The 22,815-nt window shown below is 42.6% G+C and overlaps 1 protein-coding gene across 1 annotated transcript in view; it reads left to right on the top strand.

Moving 5' to 3' along the window:
• Nucleotides 1-22,809, top strand: part of KCNN3 (potassium calcium-activated channel subfamily N member 3) — a 42,411-nt gene extending 19,602 nt beyond the window's left edge. Inside the window, exons 3-8 of the mRNA XM_072427915.1 lie at nt 1,626-2,044; nt 3,683-3,824; nt 12,287-12,397; nt 15,187-15,314; nt 16,980-17,049; nt 17,534-22,809. Coding sequence (XP_072284016.1) covers nt 1,626-2,044; nt 3,683-3,824; nt 12,287-12,397; nt 15,187-15,314; nt 16,980-17,049; nt 17,534-17,830 — 1,167 coding nt within the window. The 3' untranslated portion in view covers nt 17,831-22,809. The remainder of the gene's footprint in view (nt 1-1,625; nt 2,045-3,682; nt 3,825-12,286; nt 12,398-15,186; nt 15,315-16,979; nt 17,050-17,533) is intronic.
• The last annotated feature ends 6 nt before the right edge of the window (nt 22,810-22,815 follow it).

Below are 22,815 nucleotides of genomic sequence, written 5' to 3'. Positions count from 1 at the left end.
GCGAGAAGTCAGGCGGAGAGAAGAGGTGACAATTCTTTTTGCGTTAACAGATCAGTGTCAGCACTCAATTCTATGATATCCCCAGCAAACAACCCAACATTTTCCTCAACCATCTAAACCAATCAGATCATCACATGATCAATATTAGCTTCGCTTATATTGGCCAAATATTCTTGTCTTGCTGTCATTAACATGCGCTAATGAACATGATGAATACCCTGTAATTGTCACTATGATTCATTCATTATTATGATATATAAAATATACACTCACAGCAGTTTCCCCTTGCCGTGACCTACAGGAGAATCGGCAACAAATATGTTTTTCCTATTGGGTCACCCCAACCCAGGCAGCCCATGGGGAGGAGGAATCAAGATATTTACAAGGACACAGGAAGTCCACATGTACATCCATGATATATATGTTCAGTATTCCAGATTTTCCACTTACTTTCTATCAACTTTCAAACAATTCTCTGGTAACAACACCAGAAAGCTGTGCTACTCATGAAAAGTCATACTGGGACTATCCTCCATCCTTCTATTTCCCATAAAATACCTCTATCCTATGGGGTTGCAATTTTGGTTTATTCATTGTTCAAACCACTGTTGTATATGGTTTTCTCCTTGTCACTTTGAACATTGAGGTCGTCAAGAATATGTTTGTACCCTGCTGACCCTAGTTTTGATAATTTTGTATTATCTCGTTTTGTTTTTTTGTTGAAATACATGTACCTATTTTTGTGAAAATTCAATAAAAATATTGAAATATAAAATACCTCTATCCTTCCAACTCCCCTGACTGGTTTTGTTCTATTAGTACTGGGTCTATCCTCCATCCTTCTAGTTCCTATAAATGTCCTCCATTCTTCCAACTTCCCTGACTGGCTCTGTTCTTCCACTACCCTTTATTATTGCTAATCCTTCCAACATTTCTAAATGGCCTTCCCCCTTCTATCTACCATGACTGTCTTCCATTCTTCCAGTACCCGAGGCTATACTGGGGGGAACGCCATTTACATAGGTAACAGGTGGGTTTAATGAGGCAGCTGTAAAAGGCTCAATTAAAAGGGAAAAAAATGTGCAAATTTCGGGATAACAGAGTAATTTCCACGGGAATCACTGAAGGGATGCCGACATATTCTCACAGATGGGAGCATATAGTAAGAAAAAAAAATAATAATAGACTCGCTGTTTGTTCAGTTCTAATTATTAGTTGTGGATCTGGCTGAACAGAAGCTGAGAGGCCTAAAAATAAATCCCGGGAAGTGGTGCTTCCCTTCCGTCTGCGGCCATATTACCGGCCAGGGCTTTCGTGTGAGATGCTGTTACCTAGAAGGCTGCAAGCCAAATGCATGTTTGGGATCTGTTAACACAGATGATGGTATAGTCCTACTGGTCTGCAGATAGGACCGATCAAAGCTACCTTTTCACAGTGCTATCTTAAAATAAATCTGAACAACAGACCTGGGAGCTGCAGGAATGGTGTAAACCCCCCAAAATAGGAATAGCAGTTTTACAGACCTGGGCCTTCAGTGTAGTTATCTCACCAATAAAGTTCCAGAGAAATGCACATATCCTCCTAATGTTGATTTTCTTATATTTGTCTATTTTTCTCATCTTCAGCTGTTTGTCATCGACAATGGCGCAGACGACTGGCGGATCGCAATGACTTACGAGCGGATATTCTACATAAGCCTGGAGCTGCTCATCTGTGCCATCCACCCCATTCCCGGGGAGTACAAGTTTTTCTGGAATGCCCGTCTGGCCTTTTCCTACACACCGTCGCAGGCTGAGGCCGACGTGGACATTATCCTCTCCATCCCCATGTTTCTAAGGCTCTACCTGATTGCCCGTGTCATGCTCTTGCACAGTAAACTCTTTACGGACGCCTCATCCCGCAGCATTGGGGCGCTCAACAAGATCAACTTCAACACCCGCTTTGTCATGAAGACCTTAATGACCATCTGCCCTGGGACTGTGCTGCTGGTCTTCAGCATATCGCTGTGGATTATCGCTGCTTGGACCGTACGTGTCTGCGAGAGGTGAGAAGGGACAACTATGATAGATGTTGAGATCTTTGTAGATAAATAGATAAATGTAGATAAAGTCCCCCCACTAGTTTGTGTCTCTGCCCCACCCAAAATGGGGAGATTTTCCTCCTAGTAGTTTGAGACTGCCTCTCCCACAATGGGGAGATTATTCCCCCCACACAGTAGTTTGTGTCTACTCCTATCACAATGGGGAGATTCCCCCCAGTAGTTTGTGTCTCTGCCCTTCCCAAAATAGGGAGGTTCCCCCCAGTAGTTTGTGGCCCTGCCCTTCCCATAATGGAGAGGTTCCCCCCATTACTTTGTGTCTCTGCCCCTCCCACAATGGGGAGGTTCCCCCCATTACTTTGAGTCTGTGCCCTTCCCACAATGGGAAAATTCCCCTCAGTAGTTTGTGTCTCTGCCCCTCCCACAATGGCGAAATTTCCCCCAGTAGTTTGTGTCTCTGCCCCTCCCACAATGGGGAGATTTCCCCCAGTAGTTTGTGTCTCTGCCCCTCCCACAATGGGGAGAATTTCCCCCAGTAGTTTGTGTCTCTGCCCCTCCCACAATGGGGAGATTTCCCCCAGTAGTTTGTGTCTCTGCCCCTCCCACAATGGGGACAGTAGTTTGTGTCTCTGCTCCTCCCACAATGGGGAGATTTCCACCAGTGGTTTGTGTCTAAGCCCCTCCCACAAGGGGGAGATTCCCCCCAGTGGTTTGTATCTCTGCCCCCCCCCCCCCCCCCCAACAATGGGGACATATTGATATTTGATACAAGGGCACACTGGTTACATAAAGGCTTTTACTTCAGTCAGATCTATCAATCAGCCATTGTCATTTTGAAATAGACGGAAACTCTTGATTGGCTGCAGGAGATAAGTCCATGACTTTTAGCTTCCATAAGTGAACCCATCTGTTTTGGTTCTGGATGTAAAGTAGCGATTATGTTGTGTAATAATGTAAATCCCTCTTTAATTAACGACAAGTCAATAGACTAATTACACAGAAGGCTCATTAATTAAAGAAGGACTCCAATAAGCATTATCTGTAGGTGTAACAGACGTGGTATATCTCATTATAACTACAGAACATCCACGGACTTCTGTGTAATAAATATCCGGCATACCCATTCTTCTAACGTCCGACTACATGCAGAAAAATAAATCTGATTTCCACTGTGTCCCTTAGGTCATGACTGTCAGTGGCAAACAAAATGGAAAATGTTCCTGTGCAATAACAAGGTCCTTCAATTAACCAAGGTGCCACATATCAAAAATGATAATCACAAGCAGCGCAAAAAGTTGCCAGTGGTGTGGCCCCCTATGTGTCACTGATAAGCATTCACATTCCCTTGTTTGATTGGCAGCGCCTGGTGAGTTGACAGAAACAAAGTAGTTCAGATGAGAATTCCCTATACAGATGATGATCAGGGAAGTCAGCATTCAAGCAGAGCTGTAACTGACTTGGGACTCTCGTGGGGGCGGAGAAGAATATGTGGCCCTTGTGGAGTCGCACACCTTGCACCTTCCTATGTCCACTCCTGAGCACATTGATAATAGAGAATCAATCCACACATGAATATCGTGGGTATGGGTCACAGCAAAACAGATGGGCCTGACAAAAGTTTCATTGCCATTCCTTCTTCTGCAGGTACCACGACCAGCAGGATGTCACCAGCAACTTTCTGGGTGCCATGTGGTTGATCTCCATCACGTTCCTCTCCATTGGTTACGGTGACATGGTGCCAAACACCTACTGCGGGAAAGGAGTCTGTCTCTTAACCGGCATTATGGTGAGTGAACCTTGACCAGGATGTGTAGACCATGAAAATGAAAATGTTTATGGCAGAACTACAGTTAGGTCCATAAATATTTGGACAAAAACAACTTTTTTCTAATTTTCGTTCTGTACATTACCACTATTACAAATTTTAAATGAAACAACTCAGATGCATGTGAACTGCAATCGTTCAGTTTTAATTCAGTGGGTGGAACAAAAAGATTGCATACATTTTTTTTAACACAATCACTTCATTTCAGGGGCTCAAAAGTAATTTTTACAAATTAAAAAGCTGAAAATAAAATGTTAATTTCTAATACTTGGTTGAAAACCCATTGCTGGCAATGACAGCCTGTAGTCTTGAACTCATGGACATCACCAGATGCCGGGGTTCCTCCTATTATTGCTCTTCCAGGCCTTTACTGCAGCGGCTTTCAGTTGCTGTTTGTGGCCTTTCTGTCTGAAGTTTAGACTTCAACAAGTGAAATGCTGTGTGAAATTCCCCCACCTACTAGATTGTAAGCTCTTCGGGGCAGGGTCCTCTCCTCCTGTATCACTGTCTGTATTAGTCTGTCATTTTCAATCCCTATTTATTGTACAGCGCTGCGTAATATGTTGGCGCTATATAAATCCTGTTTAATAATAATAATCTGTAGCCCTATCCCTACTTCCAGCTCCTTATCCTTATAGCCCTAAACCTACCACAACGATTTCCATTTTTACAGCTCTAGTTCTAACTTTGTAGCTTTAACCTAATCCTAACCCTACAGCATAAATCATACCCAATTTCTAAATCTAAAGCTATATTTTCTCCAAACCAACCCAAAACTATATGGTTTTAACCTATTCCTATAGTCCTAACTTAATCCTACAGGCCTGACCTAACCATTAGCCCTAAACGTAAAGCCTTCACTCCAATTCTACAGATATACCCCCCTACCCTATAGCCTCAACCATTACCCCACAGCCCTAACTCTAACCTTACACCCCATACCTAACCCTACTGTCCTTAACCTATAGCTATACTCCATAGTTTAGCCCTAACCATGACCCTATAGCTTAATCCTAACCCTACACTCCAACCCTAACCCTTCTGTCGTTAACTCTCCAGTCCTAATCCTAACCCCACGGCCATAACCCTACTATCATAAACTATGGCCTATATATCATATCCATGGTCTTATTGTTCTTAATGTTACTGCCTGTCACATGTGGCCATTGATCATCAACCCACGTCTGGCTTTACTAAGGTTAAGAAGCAGCCATTTTGTTTTTTTAGTTGCTGGAGAAAGTCCAACTTTCAGCCGGTTTTACGGATCGTCACTGAAAACTAAAATCATTTTCTTAATTAGCGGTTATTGTTTTCTTGGCAAGATGGAAACAAAACAATAACCAAAATAAAAAACATAAATGTAGAAGCTGCCCAGCATAGCTGATCGTTCCGTCTCTCAATATGTTAGCACGTCTGCTGCGAAGCGCACCCTGCGCCTTTTACGAGGCTCTCTTCTTTGGATTTAGCCGTCTCAGCAGTGCTGGCGGTGTATAATCAGCCGCCCGTTGATTAAAAATATCTCGTTCTAATTTGGGGACTCCAATTATCTCCTCAGCGGAATCCAAGTGTAATTATTTCTGCAGATCTTTTTTTTTTTTTTTCATTCCTCCTTCCTTCGTCTTTCGGAATTCATATTACCCCCGTCGCTTCTTGCTTGTTTTGCTCTCTGTGTTCAGCGCCAGTTCCGGGCCTTGGAAATGCCCCGCGTTCCTTGTTTTATTGTATAATTAATGTCATTTTCTAGCTGAGTCATTTTATCTTAGGGGTTTTCCTCGCCTTTCAAGCTTCCTTCTCCCAGTGGCTCCCTGCTCCCCGCATATACTGTTATTGTTTGCAGGGTAATGAGCCCTTAGTGGTAGGCCTTGCAGCTGCGTTGCCATGGCGACTGAGTAGGCCGCGGCATGGCCTGCGGAACGGAGACTCATGTGAACTGGAAGGTTTTTTTTCTTCTTCTTTTGTCACATTGTAAAATGGACTTAATCGCTGTTTTCTTTCCAATTTGCTCAAGCTGTACAATTAACAGCTTCGCTCGCCCTCTCCTGCCGGGCACCTTTTAAAGGGTATATCCGCCCTCGGGGTATGGAAAATAATAAATAATTTTGGAGGCTTCCCGTGGGCTTTTACATTTTATTTCAATGTATATTTATGGTCTTAATTCAGTTCCTTTATCATTAAAATTCCCAATCTGACACAGCTTTATCTGATGTCTCACCATTTTGTCCCGTGGGTAGATCTTCAGAGCGTGATGTAATGAAGTGATCCTAAAAGTGGATGGGACCAGACGAGTGCAACAAAGTAACAAATGAAAAAGAGAATGAAACAGATAGAAGGGGTGAAATAAGGTGACATGACAGTAAATTCATGGTATATAGCTTTTGTATTTGTTAATCCTTATGTGCCCAATATGAAGTCCTCCCACCATCTCTCAACTGAGTTCCTGCGTACTTACACCTGCTGTACCCACTATGAAGGTCTCTCACCACCCATCTACCAAGTTCCTGGGTCTACACACCGCCTTTGCCCATTATGAACGCCTCTCACTATCCTTGTGCTGAGCTCCCAGGTCTGTATGATTGATGTGCCCAATATGAAGACCTACAGTCATCCCTGTGCCATGTTCCTGAGTCTACACACCTTCTGTGCCCATTATGAAGGTCTCCCACCATCCTTGAACTGAGCTCTAGGGTCTGTACACCTGCTTTGCCCATTATGAAGGCCTCTCACCACCCCTGTGCCAAGTTTTTAGGTCTACACACCTGTTGTGCCCCTTTTGAAGGCCTTCCCCTAACTCTGTGCCAAATCCCTAGGTGTACACACATTTTGTGCCCATTATGAAGGCCTCCAACCATCCCTAAGCTGAGCTCTAGGGACTGTACCTTTGCTGTGTACATTACTATGGCCCCCCACCACCCCTGTGCCAAATTACAGGGTTTTACACACCTTTTGTGCACATTAAAACAGCCTCCCACCATCCCTGTGCCAAATTCCTGGGTCTACACACCTTGTGCTCATTATGATGACCTCCCACCACCCTTGTACCAAGTTCCTGGGCCTACAAACCTTCTGTGCCCATTATGAAGGCCTCCCACCATCCCAGAACTGAGCAATCGGGTCCGTACACCTAAAGAGCCAATAATGAGGGCCTCCCGCCGCCCCAGTGCCCATTTTCCCCACCATCCCTATGTTCTGGGGTCTTTACACTTGCTTTGTGTACAGGGCCTTTCCATATTTTCCATATAGGCACGCAAGGCCAACTCCTCTATCTACTCTACTTCTGGTATAGATAATCAGGCTTTGTTCGCTTGTGCAATCTGACAGGTGCCTGTCTCCATCCCTTCTTTATATTTGCCAACCCTTTGTACCTAGTTTTGCGTGGCTTGGCTGCCAATATTACACATCACACAAATTGGGGACCTCTGAATGCGGCCATTGTGCCTGCTCACGGTGTGCGCTCTTTGCTTTCAGATGTAGTCGCCTCCCGCCTCACATCTCACTAATTGGAAGTGGTATAAATTTTGTATGAATTGTCACCCTTCCAATTGCTGACCTACTTATCGCCTCATTGCCGCACACACAGGCAGCGCATACAATTCAGCAGAGATTTTAGAGGGTCGGGAGCGCAGTGAGACGATCTGCCACCGGGCTTAAAACACCCGTGAATGCCATTAAACGAGCCATGCCACCAGGATTTTGTTAAATGATATGAGTCTCATCACTCACATCTCAGGATTGTTGAAATATTTTTAAATGTAAGGTCTCATTTAAATAATCCCTGGTGATTCTACCTTGGGGGTTCATGCTACTTCCTGTTTTAGGGTGATATCCCCAGATTGTAAAATGCTCCCTGTATTGTGATATTCCCTCAAGGGCTTCTGATGGAGACTACACATTACATAAGGTTCACTGTTGTCACCATCAGAAAATCCACTCTATGAAACATCATAGAGAATCGAGTGCATGTAGACAAAAGATGACTGCATAAATGCTTCAGGGGATAACCCTATACCCCTTTTCCTCCCTTGAGGGAACATTATACACAGCAAGGTCTTTATTAGAGATTTATTTTCAGCTTCGAGAGTTAAACCACCTGCCTGTTTTTTATGGCACTTGGGGAAACTTCAGTGCCAGATGGCTCCAGGATTGACAACATCGACACTTCCTGTTGTGTTTCCAGGACAGGAAATAAAAGGATATCCCCCCCAAAGAGACAAAGCAAAAAAAAGACAGAGAAACTCCAAGGTCTGGGTGTGCGGGGCTGGGCAGATGTTGTGTGTGGATGCTGGAAGGTCCCTTTTACGAAGAGCGTTCACTTTTATTTGATCCAGTGAGAATTGCCTCACTTATGTTAGACATAAGAAGCCAGTGCGTGACTCAGCTCATTAATTGTATTTCTGTAAGATGGACTGACCTCTAAATTATGACTAAGGATGATCTAGCAAAATGTATTAAATGAATAAACCTCTCACTAGATAAAGCAGTGGAAGGTCATTGGAAGAATTCCGTTCCTTGTATGAGTATCCGACGGATTTTCCAAACCGCTTGACTGCTGGAATTTTGGAGGAAGCGGCTTACGTTCATTTTTGATAAATTGAGTGATTTGCATGGATATTAAGGAATCGTCGGTGCATTGATGGAGGTGTGTAGGGAGCTCAATGGATTTCTGGAACGGCAGCCAGCATATATATATCAATCAAATTAATTGCAAACTGGGTCTATGTATGGGGGGAACAAGGCCCAGATCCCACTATAGGTGTGAAGTGAATGGATTCTGCAATAGGCAGCTCAATCCACACACAAATATAGTGCATGCTGTGCTTTTGACAAGGGCCATGCTGTAGTGAAACAAAAAAAAGGGGGGCCTAGTGCACCCCTTCCCCCCCAAGAATAGATCCAATAGAGTGGGAAGAAGCTTCCCTTGTTTACATGGAGGGTAAGAAGGTGAAAACTTTAAAGTGGAACTAAACCCTGCTACAATCACCTGTCGCAGGATGCCGCCATCTTCTTCCTTGTTCTATTTGATCCTGTGGCCCTTGGCCATCTTGATTGACTGTGCGGTGATGACATAACTTATGAGCTGGCACGTGGAAGTTCAATGGGTCCCAGCAAGCCACGTGAAAAGCCTGGATTGTTGGGTAGTGTGGCAACCTGAGCTGAGCTTCACTTGCAGTTCAATGAAGCGATCAGGAGATCAGGCAGGCAAGAATCACCTGCCCCTTTCTGCATTAAAGCCCTGCCTCATCAAACATTTTTAAACTAAAGTTCCACTTTAAACATTTTGTTTGCCTGTTGTCATCCATGGGTAATGAATGGGGGCAGTGGATGGCCGCCCACCCATCAAGATCCCAGCATCGTACATGTTGAGAAAGTATGGAATGTGAATCCCTGCAAAGCAGTTGGTGTGAAATTTAAGACCATTACATCCAGGATAATCCCCTCCTTTCCCTGTTCACTATAATGGATTTTTTTTCAAAAACTATACTGGTTTCACAAAATTTGGGCTATGTGGAATTGGATGGTTTCATTAATTGCTGCTTCCTATTTACATTTTCAATGTAAACCAAAGATGGAGGCTGGTGGTGTTTCTGTAGAGATTGGAAAGGTCATTATGTAAGCTCCTTTCACGTTTTAATACACAGCTGGGTTTATAAATCCTTGCAGGATATTTCCAATACACCCTATGTTGGGATTACAAGTCGGATTCAAGGGCGGACACAAGGACATATGATAATATACGCTCAGATATATGGATATTTGGCTTGTTGAGCGAGAGAAAAAGACAGAATTTAAGTTGAGCTGTCAGATTCGAAACAGCATTGCAGTTTGGTAGAGCAGATTGGAACAATGTAGAAACGACCTTTGCTATTCACTCCTGAAGTGCACCTGTCATTGAGCCATTTTCTAAGTGCAGAATACTGAGTAATATGTCAGTATTACACGTTCAGATATTTATTACCTCTCACAGAGAGCACAGTACTTTGATAAATCCTTTATCTGCTTTTTTCTCCAGAAGGACACAGTCAGCTTTTCTCAAGCATCATCCAGGGGTCCCCATCTACTTACTAGCTCAAAGATGGCACAATCATGTAAATCCCGGTGCCTGTGCAATTCCTGGCTGCATTTACTAATGTCTGATCATGATTTGATAATAGTTTCAATGTCGCTGCCTGATAACTGAGAGACAAAGGGAGGACTAAGGGAATGGTAGGTAGAGCCCTGTAAGGTTACGGACAGGTCCATTTAGTTTTCAGGACAAACTTGCCATCGGGGCTTCTCTGTACCAAACAGTATTCAACCTTTGCACGTAGGACAGAGAGAACCATGATTTCCTATTTGTAAGCTCAGTTAGGTCATTTAGCATGGACAAAGGAAGATTGTTGGATGCTTTCTTCCCACGGTGAGTTTTGATGGACCCGACCAGCTGTTTGCAGACTCGAATAATGCGCTTAATGCCCAACAAGCCGGATGAACAGATTGGACCTTGGCTTTGTGCAGTTACCAGCTGAAGAAAGCAAGGCTCCTCTGTAATGTCTGTTTCAGACCTCACCACCCACCTGAATTTTACATTCTGCAGAAATCCCCCCCTGTAGTGAGCATGTAAACAGCAACGCAATCCCTCTCTGCGTGTCTATGTCTTACATTCCTTCTTCAGCCAGCTCTTGTATTTTTTTTTTACCATCTTCCTGGAAACGGTCCAAATGTGGTGACCAGAATGGAGATGCCAATGGAGCATCATGTGACCCCCATCAACAGCAGAGAAATGTGTTGAAGTAAAGCCACTGATTGGTTGGCAGAGCCTACCAATGTAATCCTCCAGCAGCAGCTCTGTTCAATCAGCTATAGCAGGGCTAAATCTGGATGCAAGTTGAGCCATTAATTGTTGGTAGAGATCATGTGGTCATTAGTTCAATTGCCACAAAGCAGGGCTGGGTTTGGATGCCAGCAGGGCCATTAATTGGTTCCTTCATGACTTCCTCCAGTAGTGGCCCAGTTCAATTGCCACGCTGCAGGTTCAATGATTGGTTGGATAAGGCCATGAGGTCCTCCAGCAGTGGTCTAGTTAAATGGCCACACAGCAGGGTCACTGATTGGTTGGAAGAGACCATGAGGTCCTCCAGCTGCAGCTCTATTCAATCACCCACAGTATAGCAGAGCATAGATGCAAGCAGATACATGGAGGTTGTCAGAGGTCATGTGATCCTCCAGCAGCAGTTACGTTTGATTGCCCCACTAAAGGGCCAAGCTCAGAGCAGGATAGGCCATATTAGAAACTATGTCCTATGGTTTAAAGAACAATTCCAACCCAATGTTTTGGATAAAGCAGAAATAGTTTAAGGCTCCATCAGGTGTCATCTCCAAATCAAGATCTCAGAATGTATGGTGACCCATCCTATAGCTCAGGGAAGGGGGGAGACTCTGATGTGTATATATATATTAAATACCTGGAAGTGTCACAGGGACACATTACTCAACATGGAGCCCTAAGAGTATATCTGCTGACAGGTTCACTTTAATACCTCCTTGCACATGGCCACCACCTATCCTTTTTCTGTAGATACATTCCTTCTGTGTGATCTGGCAGCATTCCCGCTCTGTAGATTGCTGCCTGTCCAGCGCTGTCGCTGTGGATTTGGCTATCTGGTGTCATGTGATGGTCCCTGGATATCGATTCAGATGTAGAATTGTCAGGCCTCCCCTCTATGCAGGAAAAATCAGACCAGGTTAGTTCAGCCAGATGCCAATTAGCCTGGCAGTATGTATCAGGACTGGGGCTTTCCTCAGGGGAAATTGCAGCACAGGGCCAACATACAAATTATATTAGGACAGTGATATCATCTCAGTCTCAGTGCTGATAAGTCCCATCGTAACCGCTATGCGGCTGAAGATGTACGTGGTTGAAGAAGCCGGTAATGCACCTGCACTGCCATGTATTAAATGGCTCCTGGTGTGGCGCAGCTTTTATGCAACGCACATTACCACATTTCATCCATTGGGTAATATTGGTCATCCATTGACTGATCTCACAGTAAACCAAGACATTCCTTCTGATCAGCGAAGCTCCATCCACTGGTATTCAATATTGAACTCGATAGTAAACTGGGGTTACAATCTGGCACTTTGAATGCCAATGTATCTGAAATGTGGTGATGTAGCCAGGGGGCCGAGTCCAGAATTTGTGAGTGTTTCTAATAACAGGATTGGTTAATGGTTGCCCTTCCATTAAAGAAGGTGAAATTGTTCATTGGCTGAGTTGGATGGTTTTCACTGTTCTCTTATGATATCTGGGTATCTGTCGTCTCCATATTGCAAATGCAGCCAGCTAATTCAGTCCAGGCAGCTGCAGGGAAAATGAAGTGTTATAGAATGTGATATGATGGTGCTGTATTTATTGGTAATACTGATGATCTGTTTGCTGTTTCTTCTAGGGTGCCGGCTGTACTGCCTTAGTGGTTGCTGTAGTCGCCCGAAAGCTGGAACTCACCAAAGCAGAAAAGCACGTCCATAACTTCATGATGGACACGCAGTTAACAAAACGGGTGAGTAAGTGAGGCAAGATGGGTGGACAAGTTACCGAAAAAATGATTTAATTATAATACATGTACATTACAAGGCCTCCAGCTACATTCTGTCAAACACCTAAGGAAAGTAAGTGCAGCTGGGAATAAGAGATGCCAAGTAAGCTGGGACAATTTTAGATAAAATGGGGCCCCGGGCAAATATGAAGTGGGGGCCTAAATGATCAACTCCTAGCACCAATGCCATTCTATCAATTGGATCCCCAGAAAAATGGGGGCCCTGATCAATTGCCCTGACCTTAAACTAGCCCTGCATGTCGGGCTACTGGAACTTATACATAGTTGCTGATATCACCATCTTTCCAACATGACAATGTTGGGAGCTAGAGATTTGGCAGTGCACGCTTGGGGGAGCTTAAATATACCCCGATACCTGAAAGCACTTTTGTTGCAATGGTCAGGTGCTTTACAATCTTCAGGTGAATACATTGTTGTTGGTAAAGGAATTGGTGAAAAAATCAAGCTGTGATCTCATGGCCTTCTCTTTTCTGGTTGGTACTCGGATGCCCTCTCCTGGTTGCTGGTGATATCACTAAAGGTTTTGAGTAAGAGAGGGGTAATCATAGATATAAACCACCTCCATATGATGGAGCTTTTGATTTCTCCAGAGTCTTGGCAATCCTCCATCATATGAAGACATTGTAAACAATCGTCTTCTTTAAGCCTTGCGGTCACAGTTTGGTAAAGATTTTTTTCTGTTCCCCCATGACAGTGCCCCGGGGTACAAAGCCAACTCCATAAAGACATGGGGTCACCCGTTTGGTGTGGAGGAACTCGAGTGTCCTGCACAGAGCCCTGACCTCATCCCTACTGAACACCTTTGGGATGAATAGGAATAGTGAGCTAGGTCTTCTCATCCACCATCAGTACCTGCCCTCAGCAATAGGTGCCAAATACCCACCATCAGTACCTGACCTCACAAGTAGGGCTAATTCCCAAAGGCACCATCCAAAATCTTGTGGGAAGCCTTTCCAGAAGAATGGAGGATGTTATAGGGGCCAACTCCATATTAAAGGCCATTGTTTTGGGATGTGATGTCCATATGTAGGTGTGCTGGTCAGGTGACCGTAGACTCTTAGCCATATGGTGTAATGAGCAAGTGATGGGGAAGATCCAAGTTATATCCTCCTTAGCCATCAATGGGCTGTTCAGGGCTCCATCTCACCCGAAATAAAAAGTTGAGGTGCATTGTTATATGTTCATTTTAATGAATTGCATTTTGAAAAACCTCATTTGACCTGCTGAATGGAAAAATGGTGAATATTCCACAATGCAGCACGCAGGATTCTTTGCGCTGCAGCATGTTGGTGCGAACGATCCTCATTAAAAGCAAAGATTTCCCCAACGTCCGTGACTGTGTTGGAAGATGCATGGAAATGCTCCTGCTGTGACAGTATGATTAGAATCTCCTGAGTTCAATCAATGAACAGTTTGCTGAAATGTCAGGCGATTGTAATCAAGAAGACAGATGGATGATCTGAAATGGAGGCTTTTTTTTACTTGCTGGAATGGGACATGATGGAGACTCTGCTTTAGATGACACTACAAAGACATATATATGGTTCCCTCCTGACAGTTATCAACATTTAGCTCTTATGGATATGTTAAGAGAATGTACAGACATTACAAAATAACAAAGTTCAAATAGATTTGTATTTAGTCCAGAACAGGTAATCTGTATAGAGAATAAAGAGAATAATCCTAACTCTCCCATGGTTCTACCAAGATTCCTGTAAATGATTTGGCTTTGATGAGGGGGTAGGAATTTGTGCAGGCCTATTCCCACCATACCTATCGTAGAATGACAGCACTCTGACCTTGTCATTTACCACTTTATGGGGAGGTAGGATACTTGTGTCACTTGTTCAACACATGGAACTAGAGTAGACTACTGTGGCAGGAAAGCCGAAGTACCGTCTGTTTCAGGTCTATTGAGAAAGGTGAATCTGTAACTTTGTCCAATGTCATTACAAAAAAAGAATACTCTACTAAAAAAAAACTTTTCACCAAGATGTGTGTTGCCATGCCTGACTGAATGACAAGGTTGGGTTGTAAAACACATGAATAAATGCAAAGATGACCAAATGGGAGAAATATGAGGATAGATCAGAATGGTGATGTCGAAGGAATGATAGGACTATTGAATCAGGGGACTAATGTTATGAAAGAAATAGGGGGAATGAAGATGTAAAAGGAGTGAGGGAGCAGTAGAGGAAATGGTGATATGAGAGGAGTGAAAGGAATTACGATGCAAAGGAATGAGAGGAATGACAATGTGGGTGGATTGGGAGGAATGTTGATGTGGCAGATATGTAAATGTTGAAAGAATGAGAGGTCTGATGATGTGGGAGAAGTGAGACGAATCAAATTGTCAGAAAGAAGAGCAAAATAGTGTCAATGGAGAAATGATGACATTAGAGAAATGAGAGGAATGATGACATGGTAGGAAAAATAATGGGGAGAAATTGTAATTTGGGTACAGTGAGAGGAATGATGACTTGATGGAAAGACTTTACCAGAGAAAGGAGGTGAATGACAATGAGAAAGGAATAGGAGAAATAGTGATGAAGGAAGAATGATGATGTTGTGGGAATAAGATAACATGAAAGAAATTAAAAATTTAAGGTGGGTGGAGTGACAATGGGAGTAGCATGAGTTTGGTAAAAGTTGATATAATGATGAGAGTGCTGAGCATTGAGACCTTGCATCTTTGTAAACCTAAAATTTTACATTTTATACATGACTTTCAGATAAAGAATGCAGCAGCGAACGTTCTGCGAGAAACATGGCTCATATACAAGCACACCAAACTATTAAAGAAGATCGACCATGCCAAAGTTCGCAAGCACCAGAGGAAGTTTTTGCAAGCCATTCATCAGTGAGTAGAATCCTTCCACCAATGAACTTACTCCCCCGGTTCCATGTGACCCCCTCACAATCCTATCTTTGTTTTTCTAGTACATCAATTTAATGCACGACAAAGGAATACCAAAGCACTGTGTGTTATCTAAAGAGAAAGCACACCCTGATAGCTTTGGGGATCGGGTACCCCATGATTGCTAATGCTGTCCTACAATTTACCTAGTTCTAGGATTTACTTTAAATGGTAAATGAAAGAAATGTGTAAATAAAAGGGGAACGAATCATGATGTCATATGGCCAGCCAATAGATTACAGGTACCTAAAAATGAAGTTTTTACAAAATAGGTCCAACAAATGTTGGAGAGGAGGGAAAGGTTGTACCATCTGTAGCTGGCCTTACACCTTTTTTGATGAAAGCAGGTTGTTGTTCATACAATTCAGTAGTTTAAGCTGAAACCCCAACATAGAAGTAAAAAATACGGCTTCCAATACACTTTAAAAACTAGAATCAAATTGGCCTAAAAACCAAAATACTTTTTAAAACTCCCTTTAAACACTGCACATCTCTACCGTTAGCCAAGTTTCTTTGAGCTTCTTTGTCCCTTTTGATGTTTCTTTGGAGCCTTCTGCCGGTAATGAGCTGGAGAAACTGAAGTTTATCATGGAGAATAGTACAGCAAGGAAGATTAACCTATAAAAAGACATGAAGATAAAATATATAAATACAAATATAGACTGTATAACAGACAAATATATATAAAGTTTATATACACTTTATAAACTAAATGTGTGACCTTCAATTACACAGGAGAATGAGAAAGCTAATCCAGATTATATTCTTCCACAAGGTGTTTCATAAGAACTACCGGGCATCAGAAACTCAACATGGTACAGTTCTTCCATTTCCATCTTTTGTACTTCAGGAACCAAAAACATTATGTCCACTTGTCTATATTACCAAAGTACAATAAGGAATAAAAACTTTAATATGCGATCACAACAAATAATGACTTAAAGCGGAACTAATCTGAAATAAAAATATTACGTTTACCTTTAATCCCCCTAGATTCCTTTGAGGGTGCTGGACGTTCCCACGATGCGGTCCTGCGTTGTCCTAGAATTCCTCTTTGTCGAGGAAGCACCGGGTGCCGCCATCTTTGTTCTTCTCTTTTGACTACTACTTGTCTTCTTGCTACATCATCTGATCTCGCACTTAGCAGGTGCGAGATTGGGTGATGTAGCCCGCTGTAAAGGGGAAAAAAAAAAGAGCCGATCTCACTGCGCTTGTGTGAGATCAGCACCTTTCCCCTTAGTGTAAAAAATGCCCGGAGCTGCAATTCAGTTTTAATCGCCATGGTGATTTTTAAAATATATATATATATATATATATAAAAAATAAGTGATAATATTTTTTTCCTCTACATCTAAGGGCTGTCTAACCTTTTATGTAAAATGTGGAGTTAAGGTCCGCTTTAACAGACCCCACTATTCTGTTACATAATAGGTAAGTAGACAATATACCAGTGTTTCTCAACCTGTTTAACATGGGAGAACCCTTGGAATAACTTTCAGGTCTTCAGGGAACTCCTGCTATAAATACGATATCCACGGCTCACAGTATATTAGTGTGGTGGTCATTGGGAAGAAACCTCTTACGTTGCTTGTTCTCTTTATTTTGAAGGTTACGGAGTGTGAAGATGGAGCAAAGGAAGTTGAGTGACCAGGCCAACACTTTGGTGGATCTCTCTAAGGTATGTCATAAAACATTTAGCAGCATAGCTTCTTTATTTTAATTCTTTATACTTTGTCCAACTTAGTTTAGTTGCCCATTTTCATATTCATTCAGTTGTAACTATGGGCATGGATCTTCTCATATTCTTTAGTGTCAAGACAAGACAAATCAGTTTGTCACGTAATTTTCCTGATGGATAGAAGGCGTTCTTATAATGGCTTCCCTTCCTTTGTATTCCATGTTTTACTTGATTAGAACATCACAAGCACTACTTATTGCACGCTAAATTGCCTAATTCTTGTTCAAACACCCCATTGAGCCAATCAGTTGAGGTTGTAATTGGAAAGTACAGTTTAAAACTATTTCATATGTAGCCATGTAGTTTTAGAAATGTTCTCCAGCAACATTAGAAATGTCTTTCTAAATAGTCATACCAGGATTCTTCTAAACTAAGGGCTTGTTACAATCCCTGATCAATGTTTCCTGTTCCAAAATTTGTACAGATGCAAAGTGTGATGTACGACCTCATAACGGAGTTGAATGACCGCAGCGAGGACTTAGAGAAGCAGATTGGCAGCCTGGAGACCAAACTGGACCAAATCACTTCCACCTTCAACACTCTTCCTGTCCTCATTGTGGATGCCCTCCGACAACAGCAGCAACACCTGCTCTCTGTGGTCCTGGAATCCCGGGGACTAGGGGTCGCAGTGGGAACACCACAAACCCCTCTATCTGACAGCCCTATGGGGATAAGTTCGGCGTCTTTTCCGACACCACACACCAGCTCCAGCAGCTGCTAAGTGGGCAGAGGTAATATCTGGATTGGGGTAGTGGACCCCCCAAAACTTGTGTGCCCTTGGTAGGAATATTTAGGAGAGGATCGGGGACTGCTAGCTTTCAAAAAACATCATGTAATTTCAACTAACATGGAGTAGCCTTTAACATAGGAAAGCAGCTGTCCCTTGAGACAGGCTACAGGCCAAGGAGCAAAACACATGCTAGAAGATGGAGACAGTATGGCGCATCCACTCATTCACTGCCAGGTGACCTGTGAAGCTTAACGGAGACAACAAGGGTTATCAACCCTACTTCCTCCAGTTCTGTGATCTTCCTGATGCCACATTTTTCCATTTAATTACTGCCCTCCAATGTTCGGGCACTTCCATAGGGGCTAATGCCACTGATGGCAAATTCAAAAACTCTCCAATTCATGACCTGTTCTTCTTCCTCCAGACGTCTATATATAACAAGTGCCTGCACATTGAAGGTGGTTATTGTTAAAACCAAGTGCGTTTCTGCCGAAGTCCCACAGAAAAAAAAGAAGGATTCCATGGTTATTTATCATGTGGACGAAGAAGACTTAAAAATCATTGGGGCTTGCGAAAAACAAAACAGGAATTCCTTGTGCTTTCACAATCTGTGCTTAGCATATGAATGCTATATTTATACTCAACAAACTGCTGTATCAGACAAATAAGACGCAAAACGGGGCACCTAAGCGTGTTCCAAAGGCTTTGGGGTGGCGGCAAAATATAGGTCTGTCGATGCGCCATGTTCATCGACCTGCGTTAGACTTGAGCACACGCCACTTCTATATGTATTTTTGCACCAACAACAACCAAATAATAGAATTAAATATATATATATAATATAGATATATATAGAGTATATACCAGTGCAGAGGTCTGGCAAACATTATGAGGGGTGGGAATGGGGTTTGTTCTGGGAATCACTGTGTATTTGCAGCCAAGGCTTGTTGCTGCCAGATAAAGGCTGTAGCTCTCTTCATAGCTTCTGAGCTGCCCTTTTTCAAAACCCCCTACTGCCAAAAATTTAAATTTAGATTTATGCTAAAAACAATCAAACCTGAGCACCTGCTCCATTTTCAAATGCTCTAAAAAATAAACATGTTTGGTTTATCCATTTCAAAGGGAAGACAGCTTTGTTGTGGTTTCCCCTAAGCATGAAGACTGCCATTTTTAAAGAATAAAAACCAAATAGGTATCCGCTAGCTAAATACTACTAAGGCATAACTGGCAAGTTTGCCACCCTAAGGGGTGTCCACATCTGGCAGCTTTCTTGTCCCTAGCAATAGTAAAAGGGAGAACTGCTTTTCATCTCCGTGATTGGCACAGCCACCATGACTTTTACAAGCGAGCGGTGTTGCATCTTAGTGTACAAGTAGTAATCACCTCTCCTTTTTCGATAGAGGAAAGGGAAACAAGCCTTCAGCTGTAGTAGAAATATTGCAACATATTGACCGACCTCCGAAAAAGTGCTTCCGAAAGTTGCACAAGCTCCTTATTTCTCCTGTTAGGCACACCTTCTGTTTTGGGGCAAACCTTATGTTCTACGTAGAGTTGTTTGGAAAGTTGGCTTTATCTTTGTTCTTCTTCATGAAGGTTTTACAGTATTTTGGAAGAGTTTGATGTAGACGTGGCACCCATGATGGTAAAGCGACACCTCACAACCACTTATATCAAACTACTAGCTTGAGGCCCACAGTGAGAATTCTTGTGATTTAGTCCTGTGGTGGTTAAAGTTCATATGGTGAAATCTCTGCATATAGAGGATGTATGGAAGGTTGTGGAAGTTCTTCATCTGAAACCACATCTAATCTTCTTAAGGCTAGCCATAGATTGGTGGACAAATCCAAGAAGACCCGACCACCAAATTACCATTTTCCAAAAAAAAACACCAAATGGGCACAATTAAATTATCTGGCTGTGGTGTAGAAAGTGAATAGTTGCCCCTGGCACCAGCCAAATCCAATAAAAAAAATATCTGTGGTTAGCTAACAATATCTAATACAGGGTTTCTCAATCAGGATTCCGTGAAACCCTAGGGTTCTTCTGGAGGTTGCTAGAGTTTCCTAGGTTTTGCCACCTAGGTCAGATTAGGTAACACTGAAGATCTTTTCGGCTACCTATAAGGGTGACATTCTTCCCCATGCTAATATACTGTGAGCTGTGGATACTGTATTTATAGAAGGGGGTTCTCTAAGACCTAAAATTTTTTTCAAAGGGTTCCACCACATTAAAGAGGTGAGAAACGCTGATCTCATACATCCTATTGCTAGTACCCCAGCTGTTTGTGGTGCAGTGAACAAACTAAAGACCGTTTCATGCTAGGCCTTAAATGTGCAATTCCAAAATACACTAAAACCTTGATGATCATATGAACCAAGTAAAGAACCCGTCTTTACAACTCTCCAACCCATCATGGCAATTGCTAAATTGCAGGTGACCTTTAAAACCTTCAGGACTTGATTAACATAGACGATGCTTGGATAGGTTGCATAAGTGGCAATAGGCCCAAACCGTGGGTGTGCTTTGTTTCCTAAACATCGGTTTGGCTCACCAAAACCTCGCTTGTTATGGGCTAATTAGCATAAGGAGATTGAGGAAACTGTTAGGTGTTCCACCATTCAAGTTTATGGACATCAATCAAGTTACCCATGCAGAATGTATTCCTGCCAAACTGAAAGTTCAGGGAGATATGTTTATTGTTTCTTTCTGTCTGGTGAAGACAACCATTTAGAGACTGCCTTGATGATTCTCCAAAAACACTGCCCAACCTTCCAGTAATAGTGCATGCTTTCTATCAATCTGGAGAGGCTTTCTGTGTCTCCCCCTCTACTGGTTAGGAGTGAATATTCCTGGAGCAAATTTCAACTTTTTTTTAAATTGATGAATGTATTAAAGTCCTTTGTCCCATCCCTTCCCAATAATTTTTTATAATAATTGCTGAAATTTCCATTATTGGCCTCTAAGGAGAGGAGATCTGTGGAACATTGCTCAGCGCCATCTTCTACCTAACAAATTTCTATTGACATATTCTGCAGATTGTTGCATCACTGAACTCTCCAGTGGCCTGCAGAACATTGCTCTGTCCCATCTACCTCTTGACAGATATGTATATTGATATATTGTGCAGAGCATCTGCTACTATCCACCCACACAAACCCAATGCTGGTTTCGTTTTGACCATACACTGACCGGGCTGCATAACAGTGCTAAACTTTCCTTTGGAATTTTTGCTTAAGTCACCAACCAAGGGCATTTTATTATTCCTTAATAGAACCTAATAGAGCTGATGCATAATGCTGCCTGTTTTGTGCTGTAGGGCTTATAGTTGTGCAGTTCAATATTTAGTCATGTATGCCGTACCTCCTTTAGGCGCACTTTTTAAATATGTATACTGGGAATAGCCATGCTGTATGCCAGCCAGTATTCACGAAACTACAGCTATCTGCTCTCTAGTAAATAGATAGGCTGCATGTTATCGAATTCTAGTGAATATATAGGTGGCAATCTCAGGAATATTACTTGTGAATGGAGAGATTGCATTGTTGGTGATGTCACTGGTCTCTAGTAAAATGTAGATAGCATTTTTATTAGTATCACTGGTCTTTAGTAAATTAATTTGCTGCATTTCCTAATGTCTAATTCATAATTTGCCCTCTGGATTAGCTGCATTCTCAATAATGTTACATGTCTCTAGGCTGCATTCTCTGCTTTCCATGGATAGGTTGCACTATTTGCTCTTGGGGGATAGGATCCATTTTGTTCTCTGTATAGTAATTCTGTATTCCCCATAAAGATAGACTTTATTCTTTGAATTGTATTATTCTCCCTCTCCCTCTAGCATATTCTTATTCTCTCTCTAGCGTAGGCTGCATCCTCTGCTCCCTGCAGGTAGGCTGCATCCCCTGCTCCCTGCGAGTAGGCTGCATCCTCTGCTCCCTGCGGGTAGGCTGCATCCCCTGCTCCCTGCGGGTAGGCTGCATCCCCTGCTCCCTGCGGGTGGGCTGCATCCTCTATTTTCTATGAAGACGCTTCATCAATTGTCCTTTAGGAATAGGCTGCATTTTCTGTTCTCAATGAACAGGGTGTGTTCTCTGCTCTTTATGGATAGGATGTATTCTCTGGTGTCTATAAAAAGGTCACATAATCTGCTCCCTGTGTATAGGCTGCATTCTTTGTCTTAAATGGATAGGCTGCATCCTGTGCTCTTAATGGATAGGTTGTATTCTCTGTTGTCACAAAGGTCACATTGTGTGCTGTCTGTGGATAGGCTGAATCCTCTGCTCTGTGTGGATAGGGTTGCATGCTGTGCTCTGTATGGATAGGCTGCATCCTCTATTCTCTATTGGTAGGCTGAATTCTACGCTCTCTGTGGATAGGCTTCATCTTCTACTCTCTTGATAGGCTGAATTATCTGCTCTCTGTGGGTAGGATGATTTGCTCTCTGCAGGTAGGCCTCATTCTTTGCTCTCCACCAAGCGGAAAAGCTGCTGTCTCGTGAATACTGACTAAGACCAGCAGTATGGTATTCTCCACTAATGGTCGGTGCACTATATAACTATTCCTTTAGAATGTAGAAATATAAAAATAAAAAGCACCTTTATTACAATCCTGTGAAAGACCTAAAGGAGTATGTATATTTAACTCCTTTCAGTACTGTTCTCCATATACCCAAAGACATTAGGCAACAAATGCTGTCAATTTTAATTAGGCATCCAGCTTACAATCCTCTTCACTGTTCCTCCATTATAACAATGAAGAACGAAAATGTGTTACCGCAAAAAATAATGTATCAGTGTTGAGTTGCCAAACATTGTGTGGTCTACCATCTTTCATACAAATGTAGACATTTAGCCTAATGTGCCAAATGGGTTCCAAAAACTTGCCTACTACTGTAGTTTCTTCTGTCGTTCTTCATAGCTGGCTTCTGGGGGGGCCCAAAAACATAGGTGTTAGGTTTAAAAATCAACAGTTGTGAT

Source organism: Pyxicephalus adspersus, chromosome 12, assembly GCF_032062135.1.
Source record: "Pyxicephalus adspersus chromosome 12, UCB_Pads_2.0, whole genome shotgun sequence".
In the NCBI taxonomy this organism is placed as follows: domain Eukaryota; kingdom Metazoa; phylum Chordata; class Amphibia; order Anura; family Pyxicephalidae; genus Pyxicephalus; species Pyxicephalus adspersus.
Note: the sequence above shows the minus strand (reverse complement) of the source record. Positions and strands in the feature narration are given on the sequence as shown.